At 39.5% G+C, this 15,126-nt stretch overlaps 1 protein-coding gene across 3 annotated transcripts in view; it reads right to left on the bottom strand.

Moving 5' to 3' along the window:
* Positions 1 to 553: 553 nt before the first annotated feature.
* Positions 554 to 15,126, bottom strand: part of LOC124554044 (cell division cycle-associated protein 3-like) — a 112,695-nt gene continuing 98,122 nt past the window's right edge. For all 3 annotated transcript variants that reach the window (XM_047128081.1, XM_047128079.1, XM_047128080.1), the window contains one exon: positions 554 to 1,106. In XM_047128081.1, the coding sequence (XP_046984037.1) occupies positions 789 to 1,106 (318 nt within the window). In that variant the 3' untranslated portion in view covers positions 554 to 788. The remainder of the gene's footprint in view (positions 1,107 to 15,126) is intronic.

A 15,126-nucleotide genomic window follows, 5' to 3' on the forward strand; every position in this document is an offset into this window, starting at 1 on the left:
TGCCTACATACGCGCAGTCTACCTTGGGAAGATGTTCAGCTCACAGACAATTTTTATGTCACAAAGAAATGGACAGAACTGTACAAAGAAGGTGGCAAGGTTTGAACTTCCCTGTCACCAATGCTCAAGACTAGATGCATCTAAAAGAAAAAAGGGAACTTCGGCCACATTTTGGAATAAAAGAGTTACTGTGAAAGTGCAGAATACAACTGTGGTGTTGAGGAACAGACAATACAACAAACTGTGAAGAACAGCCAATTCCACAGTTTTAAAGAAGGCCTGAAAGGCATGCACACAAACTATGAGTACTGTAATCTGGTTGTCACATTTTAACCTCTGAAAACATTGTGTGTGCATATGCACATGCTTAGTAATTACATATGGTCATAACAGGAAAAATATCAAAAATGGAGTGAGAATGGTCATAAAATGGCAGGGACATCACCTTCAACTGCTTGACTTTTGCAGATCTCTCTCACTGACTGTTCTGCAGACAGATTCTATAAACGGCACTTAAATGGTTGAAATATAATAAGTACCTTGTAAGACAAGATTAACACCTTCCTTCATTTATTATACAGTCATTCATGCTTAGTGCTTTAATATTTTGTATATATTTATATGAGTACTTTGATAATATTGCACTACAATCATCCTCTTACTCAATACTCCCCACCAGTTTACAACACTTAACATACAAAAAATAGAATTTTCATGTTAGACAGACACTGATAAGAAGAATAAACACAAAGTATCACAAGAATCTTTCCGCTGCCACAGTGTAAATATCAAAACCGAAGAGCCATATCCTTGGCAGCAAGTGTAGGAGGTGCAGAAATTTTTATCGGCCGGGCTGCCAACTCGCTGTGGGCACCCTCGACAGCTACAGGCGGACAGTTCTCCTCCTCTGCCTCCATTTGCCTGCGAGTGAGCTGCAACGCCCGCTTCACGGCCAGGCGTTGCCGCACGTGGAGCAACTGCAGTGGCGACATCGGCCCCTGCGCCTTCGCAGAAGTCCGTCGGCCGTGGCGGTTGCCGTTCGGTCCGGTCGGAGTATCACTTCGGCTATTCACTGGGACGTGGGCCAGCGGTGTGCGACTGCAGGTCTGTAGTAAGAAGAATATGTATACATCTGATGCTGCTCAAAAGTAGACAGATCATAACTTGTTATTCAAAATAATAATGTAAGAAAAGTGACATCAGAATTACAGTATTCAAAGAATATTACCCACTCACAAAATGCAACTGACACTGTTTTTGCCCATTGCAAATAAAAATTTTGTAGTGTTTGACACGCCAAAAACATACTTGCCGCATAATGCGGTTATACATTTTGAAATGTTCTCAGGTATTCAGGTGATTGTCATCATACAGATGGTGCAATATTTTGGCAAACAGACTCATTGCCATCTTCAGGTGATCCTGCTGACTGGTTACAGACCCATTTCCCTCCCTTCTATTGTCAATCACGAGCCCGTGATGCCCGAGCGTGGTTCCGCTTTTGATACAGTGGAGGAAGAGCGAGACATAGTCCTGCATAGTGCGAGTGGGTCTTCCCACAGACAGCCACTGTGGTCTGAGCACACTCTAGACTTGAATGAAGGTGTTGGGGAGGGAAAAAATATACTAAATGGCACCCAGGGTGAGAACTGTTTGTCATCAGGACTGTCTGAGGACAGCGAGTGAAGTCTGCCAAAATATACTGCCATTAGGAAGATTCAAACCAGCAAATAACCTTAACCTCTTCAAAATAATCATACAGCAGGAAAGCCCAAAATTGTGCAACAACTGTACATACTTGTATTATAATTTGAATGAAGTTATACTATACGCAAGTGCCAAAAATGAGGTAACCTATGTGTTGTGGAAAAGCCTCAATCTGCCTATTCTACAGTCAATAAATTTTTCGACCAAAAGTGTTTATACTTCCTCCTGCCATAACAAATAAAATAGATGAAGTAATGTTACTAATACTCTAAATTGTCCTCACGATAATTGTCTCGTCGACATATACAATTCGAGTATTTGTGCTCGGTAATGTTTGCTGCAAAAAATTAAAGCAATGGTTGTAAAGAATATGGCAAAGTAATAGCGGTCGTGGTTACAGAAACAAGAGAACAAGCTGCTGGTTGACAAGGTGGCAAGGAAATGTGGGGGGAGCCTTTCATTTACAACTTTTCCAAATGTATTACAGCAAGTGACTCCTGCACAGAGCATCCTTATACAACCAAAATTTTCAGCTATGACAGACAGAGCAAGTCAATAAAGAGGAAGAAAAAACATTTACTCAGAACATTATGTAGGCAGAATTTAAATTTATACAATCTTTACACAGGAGCCAATCACAGAAGACATGCAGAATCTACCTTCTGATGTTATACTCATCCTCTGAATCTTTCAAAATAGCTTTCAATGACGCAAAATTTCTGGCACATTGCTCCACTTCCAAGCAGGGGAAAAGAATGACATATAGACAACAAGAATGCAATGCCTATTCAATTGTTCTTTATGGCCAAATACTAAATAACAATGCTATCAACATAAAAGTGTGTATTACTTTAGCATTGATATTATAGAGAAAGATGTGATACATGACATTTCTTGTCAGTTTTCAACAAACATCTCCAGGAACCTAACTGAATGTGCTCAGTAGAAGATGTGTCTAATAAGACAGGTGCCACACATGGCGTGAATTAAGTTTCCACTTGAGCCAACATTTTAATAATTTAATATCTGCCAAATACTGAATCTTAAACAGAGAAACTTGTGGCCCAGGACAACCCAGTCGGTAGAACATTTGCCCGTGCAAGGCAAATATTCCAGGTTTGATCCCTGGTCCAGCACACAGTTTTAAACTGCCAGGACGTTACAAATTAGCACGGATAAATTACAAGACTGGAAGAAGCTTTGTGAACGACCTACATAAGCAGAAACATTTTTAAGAAGAAGAAGATGGCAAACATTATACGAGGATAAGTCAATTTTTATCCACAATTTAGTTATATTTTTGTTTATTTTGGTAGTACTATTGTTTTACTTTGATGGCACATGCTTCGTTTATCTGATGTTATATCTTTGCAATTTTCAAGCTGCTGTTAATCATGGCTGCTCTGCTGTCTATTTGCACAAAAGTAGAACAACGTTCAGTGATCCGTTTTGTGTGGTCGGAAGGTGTATCAGGGGCCGAAGTTCATCGAAGACTTTTGGTACAGTACATGAACAGTGTTTTGCCACAACAAAGTGTCTACAAATGAATTGAAAAATTCTGAAACGGTCACACAAGTGTTACACACAATAAAGGAGCCAGACGACCCTTTACTGCCACAAATAAAGAAATCATTGAGAGTTTACAAAAAATGATTCTCTCGGACAGATGATTAACAATAGATGAAGTGGCACATCGTCTGCAAATTAGTCACGGTTGTGCCTATGAAATCATCCACAACAGACTACGGGTGTCATAAAGTTTGTGCAAGATGGGTCCCAAAACAACTCACACAGTTGCATAATCAAACGCGCTTGGACATCTGCAAAAAACATTTGGATAGCTATGTTAACGAAGGGGACAACTTCTTGGACAGGATCATTACTTGTGACAAAACATGGATCCATCTTTTGAAGCCAGAGAGTAAACGGCAGAGTACGGAACGGAAATGTCCAAATTTTTTTTTTATTTTTTTTTTTTTTTTGGGGACGCACAAGGTCCAGTACTGGAACATTACGGGGAAAGGGGCACAACAATAAACAGCGTACATTACAGTGAGATGCTTACTGACAGGCTAAAGCTGCAATTCGAGGCAAACGCCGAGGATTATTGTCAAAAGGTGTCGTGTTGTCTCACAACAATGTCTGTCCGCATACTGCTGCCCACACTGCTGAAATGCTCCAGAAAATCAAATTTGAAGTACTGGATCATCCTCCGATCTCACCCCTTCTGATGATCAGTTGTTCGGTCCATTCAGGCAATAAGGTGCCGTCGATTTGTCTCAGGCAAAGCAATGAAAGAAGCAGTGCATTCCTGGCTCGCAGCTCAACTGAGAACCTTCTTTTATGAGAGCATCGGGAAGCTCGTACAACAATGGACTAAGTGCGTCGAAATGAAAGGAGACTATGGTGAAAAATAATGTTCTTGAAAGTTTCCTATTTGATTACAATAAAATTTTATAACTACTTTGTGGATAATAGACTTACCCTCATAGTATATGAAATGTACGTGAAGGTTCAAAAAATTTTTTAACGTCTGAGAGAAGAGATACCGATAATCATCTCCAAATCGACCCAAATAAGTGGACATGATGTAAAATCATTCAGTGTCATACATTATCATAGATCAGTAGCAGACAACTGTTGGCCTCTGCTCTCCACAGTCATTTATTTGCTACACTAGTTGCAGCAGACCTCTCATCAGGAATTGACTGTAAGCATTCACTCAATTCGTGCAGCCTCTATTGACGACAACTGTGTCGGATATTCCACTCAGTTAAACGATTTAATCGAGAGAGAACTCTTCGATGCCTTCCAGCTCCCGTTTGAAGAAAGCTGGGTCTTTCAGATATTTCTGTAACTGTCTATTCTTATTACATCAGTTCCTTTCCTAGTGCAATATTAGTTTTGCACAGACTACGTAACGATTTGCACATTCTTACATGTCACTATTTTACAAGATACAAATTGTTTAATTTAAATAAATTAATTGCTTCAGCTTCAAAGGACACCAGACTGTTCTAATGTACAATCAGTTGGGGAACTAATCTTGGTCATTTTGAGCTTTACAGCCAATTGATGCTAATATTAATGATTAATGTAAAGCACCACAATACCTCTAATGTACATGAGACAACTTCTTTTGGCAGCAACGGCTAGTATCACAAGTACAAGTAGCATCAGTAGTGATCAAATGGCAACCAACATGCACGTTACTGCAAGTGGTCGATAGAGTGCAATGTTAAGAGTCACCTACCACAGAGGCATTCCTGATATTGCGGTTGATAATGGAAGCAATACTAAAGAAAAATTTAGACACATTCATAGGATCTGTCTAGCTGGAAAATGCATTTGACAGTATCAAAAATGGTGCAGGATGTTCTAGATTCTGAGGAAAATATAGGAGGGAGATAGGTAATATACAACAGCCAAGAAGGAATAATAAGTACGGAAGACCAAGAATGAAGTGCTCGGATTAAAATGAGAGGAAGACAGGGATATTGTCATTCACCCCCTGCTGTTCAATCTATACATCAAAGAAGCAGTGATGGAAATAAAAGAAAGGTTCAAGAAATGAATTGAAAGTTAACACGAAAGGATATCAATGTTACATGTTAGAATGTTAAGATTTATTGATGACATTGCTATCCTCACTGAAAATTAAGAAGAATTACAGGATCTACTCAATGGAATAAACAATTTTATGAGAAAAGAATATGAACTGTCAGTAAATGAAACATAAAAATAATGAGAAGTAGCAGAAATGGGAACAGTGAGAAGTTCAACATCGGGACTGACAGTCGTGAAGTAGGTGAAGTTAAAGAATTCTGCTACCTAGACAGCAAAATAACCCTTGACAGATGGAGCAAAAAGGACATATCAGGCAGACTAGCACTGGCAAAAAGGTCATTGCTGGCCAAGAGAAGACTGCTAGTATTGAACAAAGGTTTTAATTTGAGGAAGAAATTTCTGATACTGTACATTTATGGCACAGCATTGTATGGTAGAGAATCATGCACTGTTGGAAAAACAGAACAGAAGAGAATCGAAGCATTTGAGATGTGGTGCTACAGATGATTGTTGAGAATTAGATGGACTGAGATGGTCAGGAATGAGGAGGTTCTACACACAATCGGAGAGGGAAGGAAAATATGGGTAACAGTGACAAAAGAAAGGACAGGATGGTAGGACACGCATTAAGACACCGGAGGGAGCTGTAGAGGGCAAAAGCTGTAGAGGAAGACAGACTGGAATTCACATGGCAAATAATTGAGGATGTAGGTTGCAAGTGCTACTCTGAGATGAAGAGACTGGAACAGGAGGGAAATTACTGGCAGGCAGCATCAAACCAGTCAGGAGACTGGGGGGGTCGGGGTATGGTCACAATGTCGGCAGCAACTCGCCAGTCGAGACCTTCTGGTGAACACTGAAGAGACGACACCACTCTGTGCCACTGTCTTGCCCCAACACTCACCGAGCGCAGCGGTAGAGTTCTGGAATTTACACACCGAAGTCGTGAGGCTGGCTGAGCAGGTGCGGATGCAATAGCTGCGGATGGGCTCTGATAAACATCTTGTTTCCTGGCACCCTGTTTGTCAACTTCAGACGGAATGTTGTCACAAAATCATTTGAAGACAGCAGCACAATGGTTGGTATTCCCTCTGTAACAGCCTAACAGCTACTCAAACATTGTTGCTACTAACATACACTGTTGTACCATGACAACTACACATTTAAGACGTGTTCTGGCACAATTTTCTTGGTTGACACTGACATCAGTGTCTACCTTGTGCAGACACGATTGCAAGCCAGATAATCAATCGCAACCGAAATCTGCAAAAAACTCAGCAATTTCCACACCTGGACACAAGACTTTAACGATTTGTGTTAGCTTCATCACCCCTTTCAAATGGACATCTGCAGTTGGCAACATAGCCGAGTCCATCTTAGGTGCAGATTTTCTCGATCAGTACATATTTACAGTGGATTTGAGAACAGCACAATTCGTAAGGATAGTCGACAGTAGTGCCGTAACTGGAACACGGGGACACACTGCGATTGACATATTAAGAGAAAAGACATATCAACACATATGACACGCCAGCAGCTGACAACAGTGGCGAACAAGAACATTAAGAACAGTTGTGTGTAAGGCGAAAAGACACACAAAGATACTGCTAATCCCAATCCACTCTAGACGAAACCTGTCACGCCACACGGGGATATCAATGATCGTTCACAGATGGAGAATATTGGCCGTGTTTTGCTATCGAACTTGCACGATCTCAAGAAGTAGCACGAAGTGCTGTTGAGTGGTAAAAAACGGTTACATGCCAAGAATCCGGATTTAAGATTAAAGCTGTATCCGATAAAAACAGAGTTACACATTGTTTGGACAGAAGAAGATACTTTAAAGAAGAAAGCTGCTTTCTCACAAAGCTCACGTAATGATCACACTGTGGAGCCTCCACTCGTGTCACGTATGTCGACGTAACAGTACGGCATTAAGCGTGACACCGTACATTATATATGCACCACTCCTGGCCTACCAGTTTTGCAATAGTCTGCAAAATTCCAACCAACAGAAACAAAACCAATTTTTGGGACATGCTCCAGGCTGGAATCACCCGTCATTAGGACAGCCCGTGTCCGTCACTCTCCCATCTGGTCTGTAAGAAGGGTGGAGCTCCTGTGGTGATCATTGTGCCTAAATGGCAGAACTGTTCCAGATATTATACCAGCTATTTAGGAATTCACACGTGCATTAGTTGGCGCAGGAAATTCCAGTGTTTTGAACAGCTGCCAAGCTTACAATAATATTACTGTGGCACCTCGTGGAGTACCAAAGACAGTAGTGATTGACCCCATTCAGCCTGAATTTGTTTTTATACCATCTGGTGTCAACCACTGCCCAAACTTGACAAGACGCTGTTGACAAAGTACTGAAAGGGCTTTCATTTTGCTTTGCATACCTGGATGACATTCTTGTGTTCTTACGAAAAGTCCAATTACACGAAAGACATATTGCCGAAGTGCATCAGCGATTATACAGCATCATTGTACCGAATGAAGGTAAGTGTGTCACTGGCAGAACAGAAGTAACCTTCGTAGGACACAGGACCTCGGCAGGTGGTACCCCTTAGCAGATAAGACAGCTGCTTTACAAGACCTCCTGATGCCAGCAAACTATCAGCAATAATGACATATTCTCAGAACTGAATTTTATTGCTGTCACATCCACACAACAGCATCTGCACAAACAGGGCTCACAGATGCATTCTCCGGTTATGAAACCAGAGACAAATGAACACTCAAGTGGACTTTGGAAAAGGAACAAGCTTTTCGTGATCTCCAGGCGAGCCTCAATAGTGCAGTGCTTCTCGCTCACCCTATACTGTCCGTGCCATCGGTTATGGTCGCAAATGCTAGCAAAAATTCAATTGGACCTGCTGTATATGAACAGGGTGACCCGCAAAGGCAACTGTTAAGCTTCTTGTTTTCAAGAAAGTTGCGACAGGGACAAAATGTTCAAATCCCTGCGATTTCCTAAGGGATCAAATTGCTGAGGTCATCAGTACCTAGACTTACACACTATTTAAACTAACTTATGCTAAGAACACACACACACACACACACACACACACACACACACACACACACACACACACACACGAGGGAGGACTCGAACCTCCGGTGGGAGGGGCTGCGCAATCCTTGGGCGCAGCACCTCAAACTGCGCAGCCAGGGCAAAAACAAAGGAGTGCTTACAACCGTGAACTCCTGACAATTTAAGAAAGTATTAGAGGTATCTCTGCTTGTGAATCGTAGGTTGCCCTGTAACAATATACATGGATCCCAAGCCAATAGTTTCAGCTTCACAGAACACCAGTGTCAAGTGTTCTCCTCGGCCATTCGGATGTACAGAATTTGTTAGTGAGTTTACAATGGGCATCCACCTCATAGAAGGTGCAGAAAACATTGCTGACAATTACTTTTCACATGTTTGTAGTTTGGTACACAAGTTGTATTACACCAGTCTTGCGATGGTAGTGTCATATATCAATGAGGAACTCGAAACTTTCAGCAAAGGCCAGAAGCATGTAGAGGAACTACGGCTCAAATTTAGAACAATAGTTGACCATGCACTGGACAGATATGTACCCAGTAGAACAGTTCATAAAGGGAGTGACTCTCCATGGTATACATTAACTGTAAGAAAACTTCTAAAGAAACAGATTACTGCATAGTAGTTATAAAACAAAGTGTATTGCTATAGATAGATACGTTGAAAGAAATATGTTTGGCTCTCATTAGAGCAATGTGTACTGGCTTCAATGACTACCGTAGCAGAATATAGTCAAATGATATTCCACAAAACTCAAAGACACTCTGGTCATACGTAAAGGCTGTTAGTGGCGTCAAAGTTAGTGTTCAGTCTCTAGTCAACGAGGCAACTGAAACTGAGGATACCAAAGCACATGCTGTAATGTGTAACTCCATTTTCAAATGTTACTTTACAAAGGAAAACTGAGGAGAATGTCACAATTTAATCCTCATACCACTGCAAAGATGACGAATATGTATAAGTGACAGTCGTGTTGAGAAACAGCTGAAATCGTTAAAATTGAACAAAGCTCCAGGGCCCAATGGAATCCCTGTCAGATTCTGTACTGCATTTACTGTTGAGACTGCCATTCTCGTGATTATAATGTATCATAGATACCTGTAACAAAAAGCCATGCCCAGTTCTTGGAAAAAAGACAGGTCACACCTGTCTACAAGAAGGGCAACAGAAGTGATCCACATAACTACCATCCAATATCCTTGACATTGTTTTGTTGCAGAATCTTAGAAAATATTCTGGGCTCAAACATAATAAGGTATCTTGAACAGAATGATCTCTTTGAATGCCATCCAGCATAGAGTCCGAAAACATCAATCACGTAAAACCCAACTCGCACTTTTCTCGCATGACATACCGAAAGCTTTGAATTGAGCCAGTCAAGTAGATGCAGCAACTCTCTATTTCTGAAAAGCATTTGACTCAGTGCCACACCAGGGTGTATACGTGGACAACGAAAAAAAATTCTCGGATTTTTCCCAGATTTTCCAGTTAAAAATACACTTTCTTCCGAATGAGAATACTTTTTTTTCTGTGTTAAGTGACAGTACACATTTCCTCGAAACTGTAAAACTTATGAACCCTTTAAATGATTGTGGTTATATACACCAGCGTAGAATTTCCCGACACTTTGAAAAACGAAACTCAGAGGAAAAAACACGTTTTAGAAAGATGTCTGATGTGCAGCAACATATACACTGCATATTTTCGTATTCCACCAAACACCGCATGTTATTTTCCGAAGGATTGAAATCGATATTGCGATGCGCTATTGTAAGCCAGTTGTAGCTCATGTCAAGTGAACTCACCAGCCGATGACAGCGGATATTCAGATCAAAGGACATGTGATGTAGCCAGCAACATCACTGTAAAGTAGCGCGAACACACAAATAGGAAAAGGTAATGGTTTAAATTAATACACATATATACATAGTGCAGGTACAAGAAAGTAAAAGCTTTTACATTTAATATTGGTCACTAAGATTAATAAGCTGCATGAGGAGCTAAGCTTTAACACATAATGATCTTTTGTGCGCGTGTTACACTTTAAAGATACATCACAAAATGTGCGAGTAAATTTTTTAACAACTTCAGAATGTCTGATCTAGGCTCGAAAATATTCTAAATGATCGCCTTCAAAGATTTGATTTTTTAATGAGAGTCATATGCTCTGTGATTTAAGAAATTTACATTGAAAGTAATGCTTTCCAAACAACCATTTGCAATATTTTCCCGCGACCTGTTAGAAATAGAATCATTTCAGCAGTTGCCAGAGCGCACCAAATAACAGGTGTCGCAGCGCTTGCGCAGTTATGACGACGCAGGAAGCCCATACGTTCATACGTGTAAAACATTAAAAGATCTTACATTATGTCATAAAAGAAACAAGGCATTAGAGGACACTCCAAGAGCATGGGAATTTTGTGAACTATACTAAAATGCATCATTCGGCTTAAAGTGCACATTCGTATGTCCAGGTTCAGATGTAAATTTTCTTAGAGTACCTGTACTGTATTATCTCATGCTAGAAGGTGAAAACGTGAACTTGAAATGCAGCGAACAGTTGAATCTAACCAATAGTGTGGAATTAAACACTTAGTTTCAAATAAATTGACTGCCTCAGCAGAAAATATTAGTAAAAGTCAAATTTCTTTAACAAACCGTCAAAAATAACTTCATTGTCTGGAAGGCAATTAACGCTTGACTGTCAGAAAGGTGGAAACAAAATAAAATCTGAAACTAATAATATACTTTAGCCTTCCATAATTATGGGAATGTATTTTAATTCACTTGACAGCTCCCGGCCACAGAAATCCGCTTTGTTTTGATTTGAAGTGAGAGCAATAAACGAAGAGGGAACAGCAAAATCACTTAACGTTAACGTAAACACGGGTCACGTGGAGACTACCACCTCCCACTACAACTCAAAGTGCTCTGTAAATCAGGTCCGGATCTAGGATATTTCCGAACTGGGGCGATATTAGATAGTTGCGCTCCCCCCTCCATTGAGCATTCAGGTAGGATGCCAAAAATTTAAAAAATCGACTTTTCAAAAATATCTTCATTTTGTAGCACACATCTTTCTGAAGAGTCTGATACATAAAACATATATATTCGAGGGAACGTAAGACATGTTATTTGGTCTTAAGTGTGACAAAGTGCAGTGCCACAGCTCTCCACACAGCATTCTTCCATGGCACGTCTCTTGTATTTCGCTCTGTGGAATTCAAACATGTAATATTTTGTAATGGAATGGGTGCCATCAAACTATATTCACGCCAGTGGAAATTAAAATGTCCTGTGGTGCCTGTCTTGCTCCCAGTCGGCTGGTTTGACATCCTGCTCCTCTTATTGACATATTGCTCCTCTTTCAAAAAATCTCGGAATTAACACTGGTTGGGATTATTTGTAACCGGCATAACAAGAACTCTTCAGAAAATTTGCAGTCTTTACTGCCTATTAGCTAATAACTTGCTGTTTTGTGTGACATAAAATTAAATATAGGATATATAAAACTGCCTCATCAAAGTTCGTCAACGTTTTGCTGCATGAAAAAACAAAATGTCATTGCCTAATAGTAGAAAACCTGTTAATACAAATTGTACCCAAGACTGGTGTGGTTTCTCGATCTGATTACGTGTATTTTGTCACTGCTATATAAAACAAAATAGGGCTGCCCAATATTGCAGCAGTTGTGACACACATCAATAAACGAGACTGTTTTGGTGCAAATGGTCATTTTTATAACACGACGGAACATAATTCACGAAGTACCAATATCAAATGCCTATTAGGCCTACTAAAAGCAAAAAGTTTTGTGTTAGGAAATAGTTTCACATTTCATTCATACTCTAGCTTCTGAAGCACGAGATCGAAAAGTAGTAGTACTAAATTTTTAAATAAATTTCGAATCGTCATATTCTCCCTAATTTGTGTGAGTCCCCGTTTCTTCTCCTCCCACGTTCTAACAATCAATCTTACCACTAATTCTGTAACTATACCTGCCAGTGTCAAAACTTATTCTCTGGCTAATTTCATCACCGGTTTAGTTATCCGGTTGGGAGTTATTAAGTGTTCGTACAACACGTTTTCCACGCTACTCCCAGAATAGAACATTAGCGGCTGCTAGCCGGAGACTGTATAACTGGCCCTTAGCAGTGTAGCGGTCTGGCCAAAAATTTTCTCTCAAAATTTCATTTTCTTCGACACATGGAGGAGACAATACGTAATCTTTGTTGCCTGTTATTCCTGTTAGTCGTTTTTTTTTCCACTCTGGTAGTCTACATCTATGAAATTCGCTAGTAGTTATAACAACGCTGATCATTTGCAAACCCAGTCAACCACATAAACAGCGACTGGCATTCATCCGTTCGTGTTTATTCAGCTCAGCTCGTATAGACCCGTCCCCATTTGTCTGCGGTAAAGTTTATTTCTAGGTGCGACAGGGATTCCCTTGGCAGAGACATCACGTACACTATGCACGCATTCAAAAATCATCTTACGATTCTTTCAGAAATCGACTTAGAATTTGTTCAAAAACCAACAGGGATGCGGTCAAAATCATACAAGAAATCGATAGACTGACGTGCGCTGGGTGCTAGGGGCCTTGTGGAACAAGGTCTTTTTCCTCAAAAATATGAACTTGGGGCATCTTTCAGTGGATGACATGCTTGTCCTATAATAAATTACAAGAATAATACTTTCAGCTGGTTGATAATAACAACAATCACAACAATAATATCAACAATAACAATAACTGTGTCTGTTGTTACAGTAAAATTTCCTTGTTACAAAGTTCTGGTATCACAGTAACAACTCTAACACTTTGACATGTCACACCCGAAACGAATTTCTTGACATGATAGTGTGTTCCTACAAAAAAATATTATAATTGAAAGTTGTAGCCCATGTAACTAACCTGATAAACAAATAAATGTCTGTTTCTGTGTTGCGAGTGTGACAGAAATTCCTTTTGATTCACTTATTTACATGTATTATAAATGTAAAACCACAGTTACAGCTTCACAATTATCCAGAGAGTATATGCACAACACATGGACATTCAACTTCAAAGACACTAGTCTGTAGGGCTGCCGACATTTCACATTAAATTTTACAATTTTTATCCCTGACATCAAGAGTAAGTTCGTAACTGTTTTACACCTTTCAGGTCAGGATATAATGAAAACTGGGATTAATTTCTGTCCTTGACCTTTTGGCTACAGAAAGATATGCCACACTTTAAGATCTATTAAACTTTATTTTTTATTATGAAGGGTCCTTTCACATGGAATGACCCAATTGTTTAGAACAAAAAGTTTACATATTTGTCAAAAATATAATGTAGAATAAAATGAGTTTGTTCTTAATTGCAAAAACAAAAGGAAAATTCAATTTCGTCTACAGCACAATCTATCATGAATGGAAACAATATTTTCAGTATGCCCTAGGTATTTCTCAGCACGAATCCGAATATGCAAGAAAAATGAGGTGTGTGTGTGTGTGTGTGTGTGTGTGTGTGTGTGTGTGTGTGTGTGTGTGCGTGTTCCCATTTGAAGCTACGAAGTTGGCACCCCACAGGGTGGTTAGGGGGTGGACAGTTTTAGCAGATGAAAATATTAAATTTTTATCTGAAACATTTTTTTGTATGATGTGCGTTTTACGCGATATCACTCAAACTGAATTATCATGGTTTTGACGTATTACAGAGTCATCATCTAATGATACTAGAAGTGCATTGAATGTTACCCACTTCTATCATCATCTTATGACTACTTGGCAATAAATAAATGGTAACAATTCAATTTGAGTACCATGTGGTACAGATATGTAACAAAAAATTTTACACACTTTACGGCCATATGGTTCAGATGAATGAGAACAGGATAGGGAACATAATTTTTGAACATGTCAACTGTAGAAAAACTCTCTGGTACAAGTGACTCCAAGAAATCACGATCGATTTGAAAGAGAAGATGATTCACAAACATCAAATTATGAACAAAGATACTTTTTATAGTACATTTTTGAACTCTCATGTCCAGTGAAATCCAAAGACAGTAACTGCAGCAAAAAGTTACAAGTAAACCACTGTCTATATTACTGGGTGACTCTCCTGAAATCCGTGGCATTGTACACACATCCATCTGCAGGAGGCATGTCAAACAGCTTCCATGAGCAACAAAAATTTGATTTTCAACATTCACTGGGGAAGAAAAGAAAAGAAAAGTGGGAAGAAATGTGGCACATTCGATGTAATGTAAGAACTGAGCATATATCTATAATGTTTCTAGCATTCTTACAGAACGTCTCAAAAGCATTTCTATATTGCATGTGTTTCTATATTGCGTTAGACAAATTGAAGAACAGCATTTGAAAAAAAAAAGCAACAACACTGGAATATTTTGAACTTAATTCCTATTTGTCATATGAGAAACATTTGAAAGTAAGCCTAAATACTGCTGATTTTGTAAGAGATGTTCAAAATATTACTACTCCAAAATCTGATCATCTGTAAATATTTTACTGCTGCAGATCAGAAATTCCTCATTATAGAGCATAGTTTTCTACCACGTGAGAGATTTTGTGCTTAGAGATAGGAACAAAATATCCTTTCACCCAGAAAACTTAATTCCAGTCACTGCTAATGCCAAGGACAACAGATTCCTTCTATGCAAGATACAGTAGAGCCAGAGGATTTCAGGGATCTTAGCACATTAGACCACAGGCTGAGTAGAGTCTCATTCCAAATAACTGCATATGTCTAGCTATTTATTTCATCTGATAACCCTGTTACGCTA

The sequence above is a fragment of the Schistocerca americana genome, chromosome 11 (assembly GCF_021461395.2).
Source record: "Schistocerca americana isolate TAMUIC-IGC-003095 chromosome 11, iqSchAmer2.1, whole genome shotgun sequence".
Taxonomy (NCBI): Eukaryota; Metazoa; Arthropoda; class Insecta; order Orthoptera; family Acrididae; genus Schistocerca; species Schistocerca americana.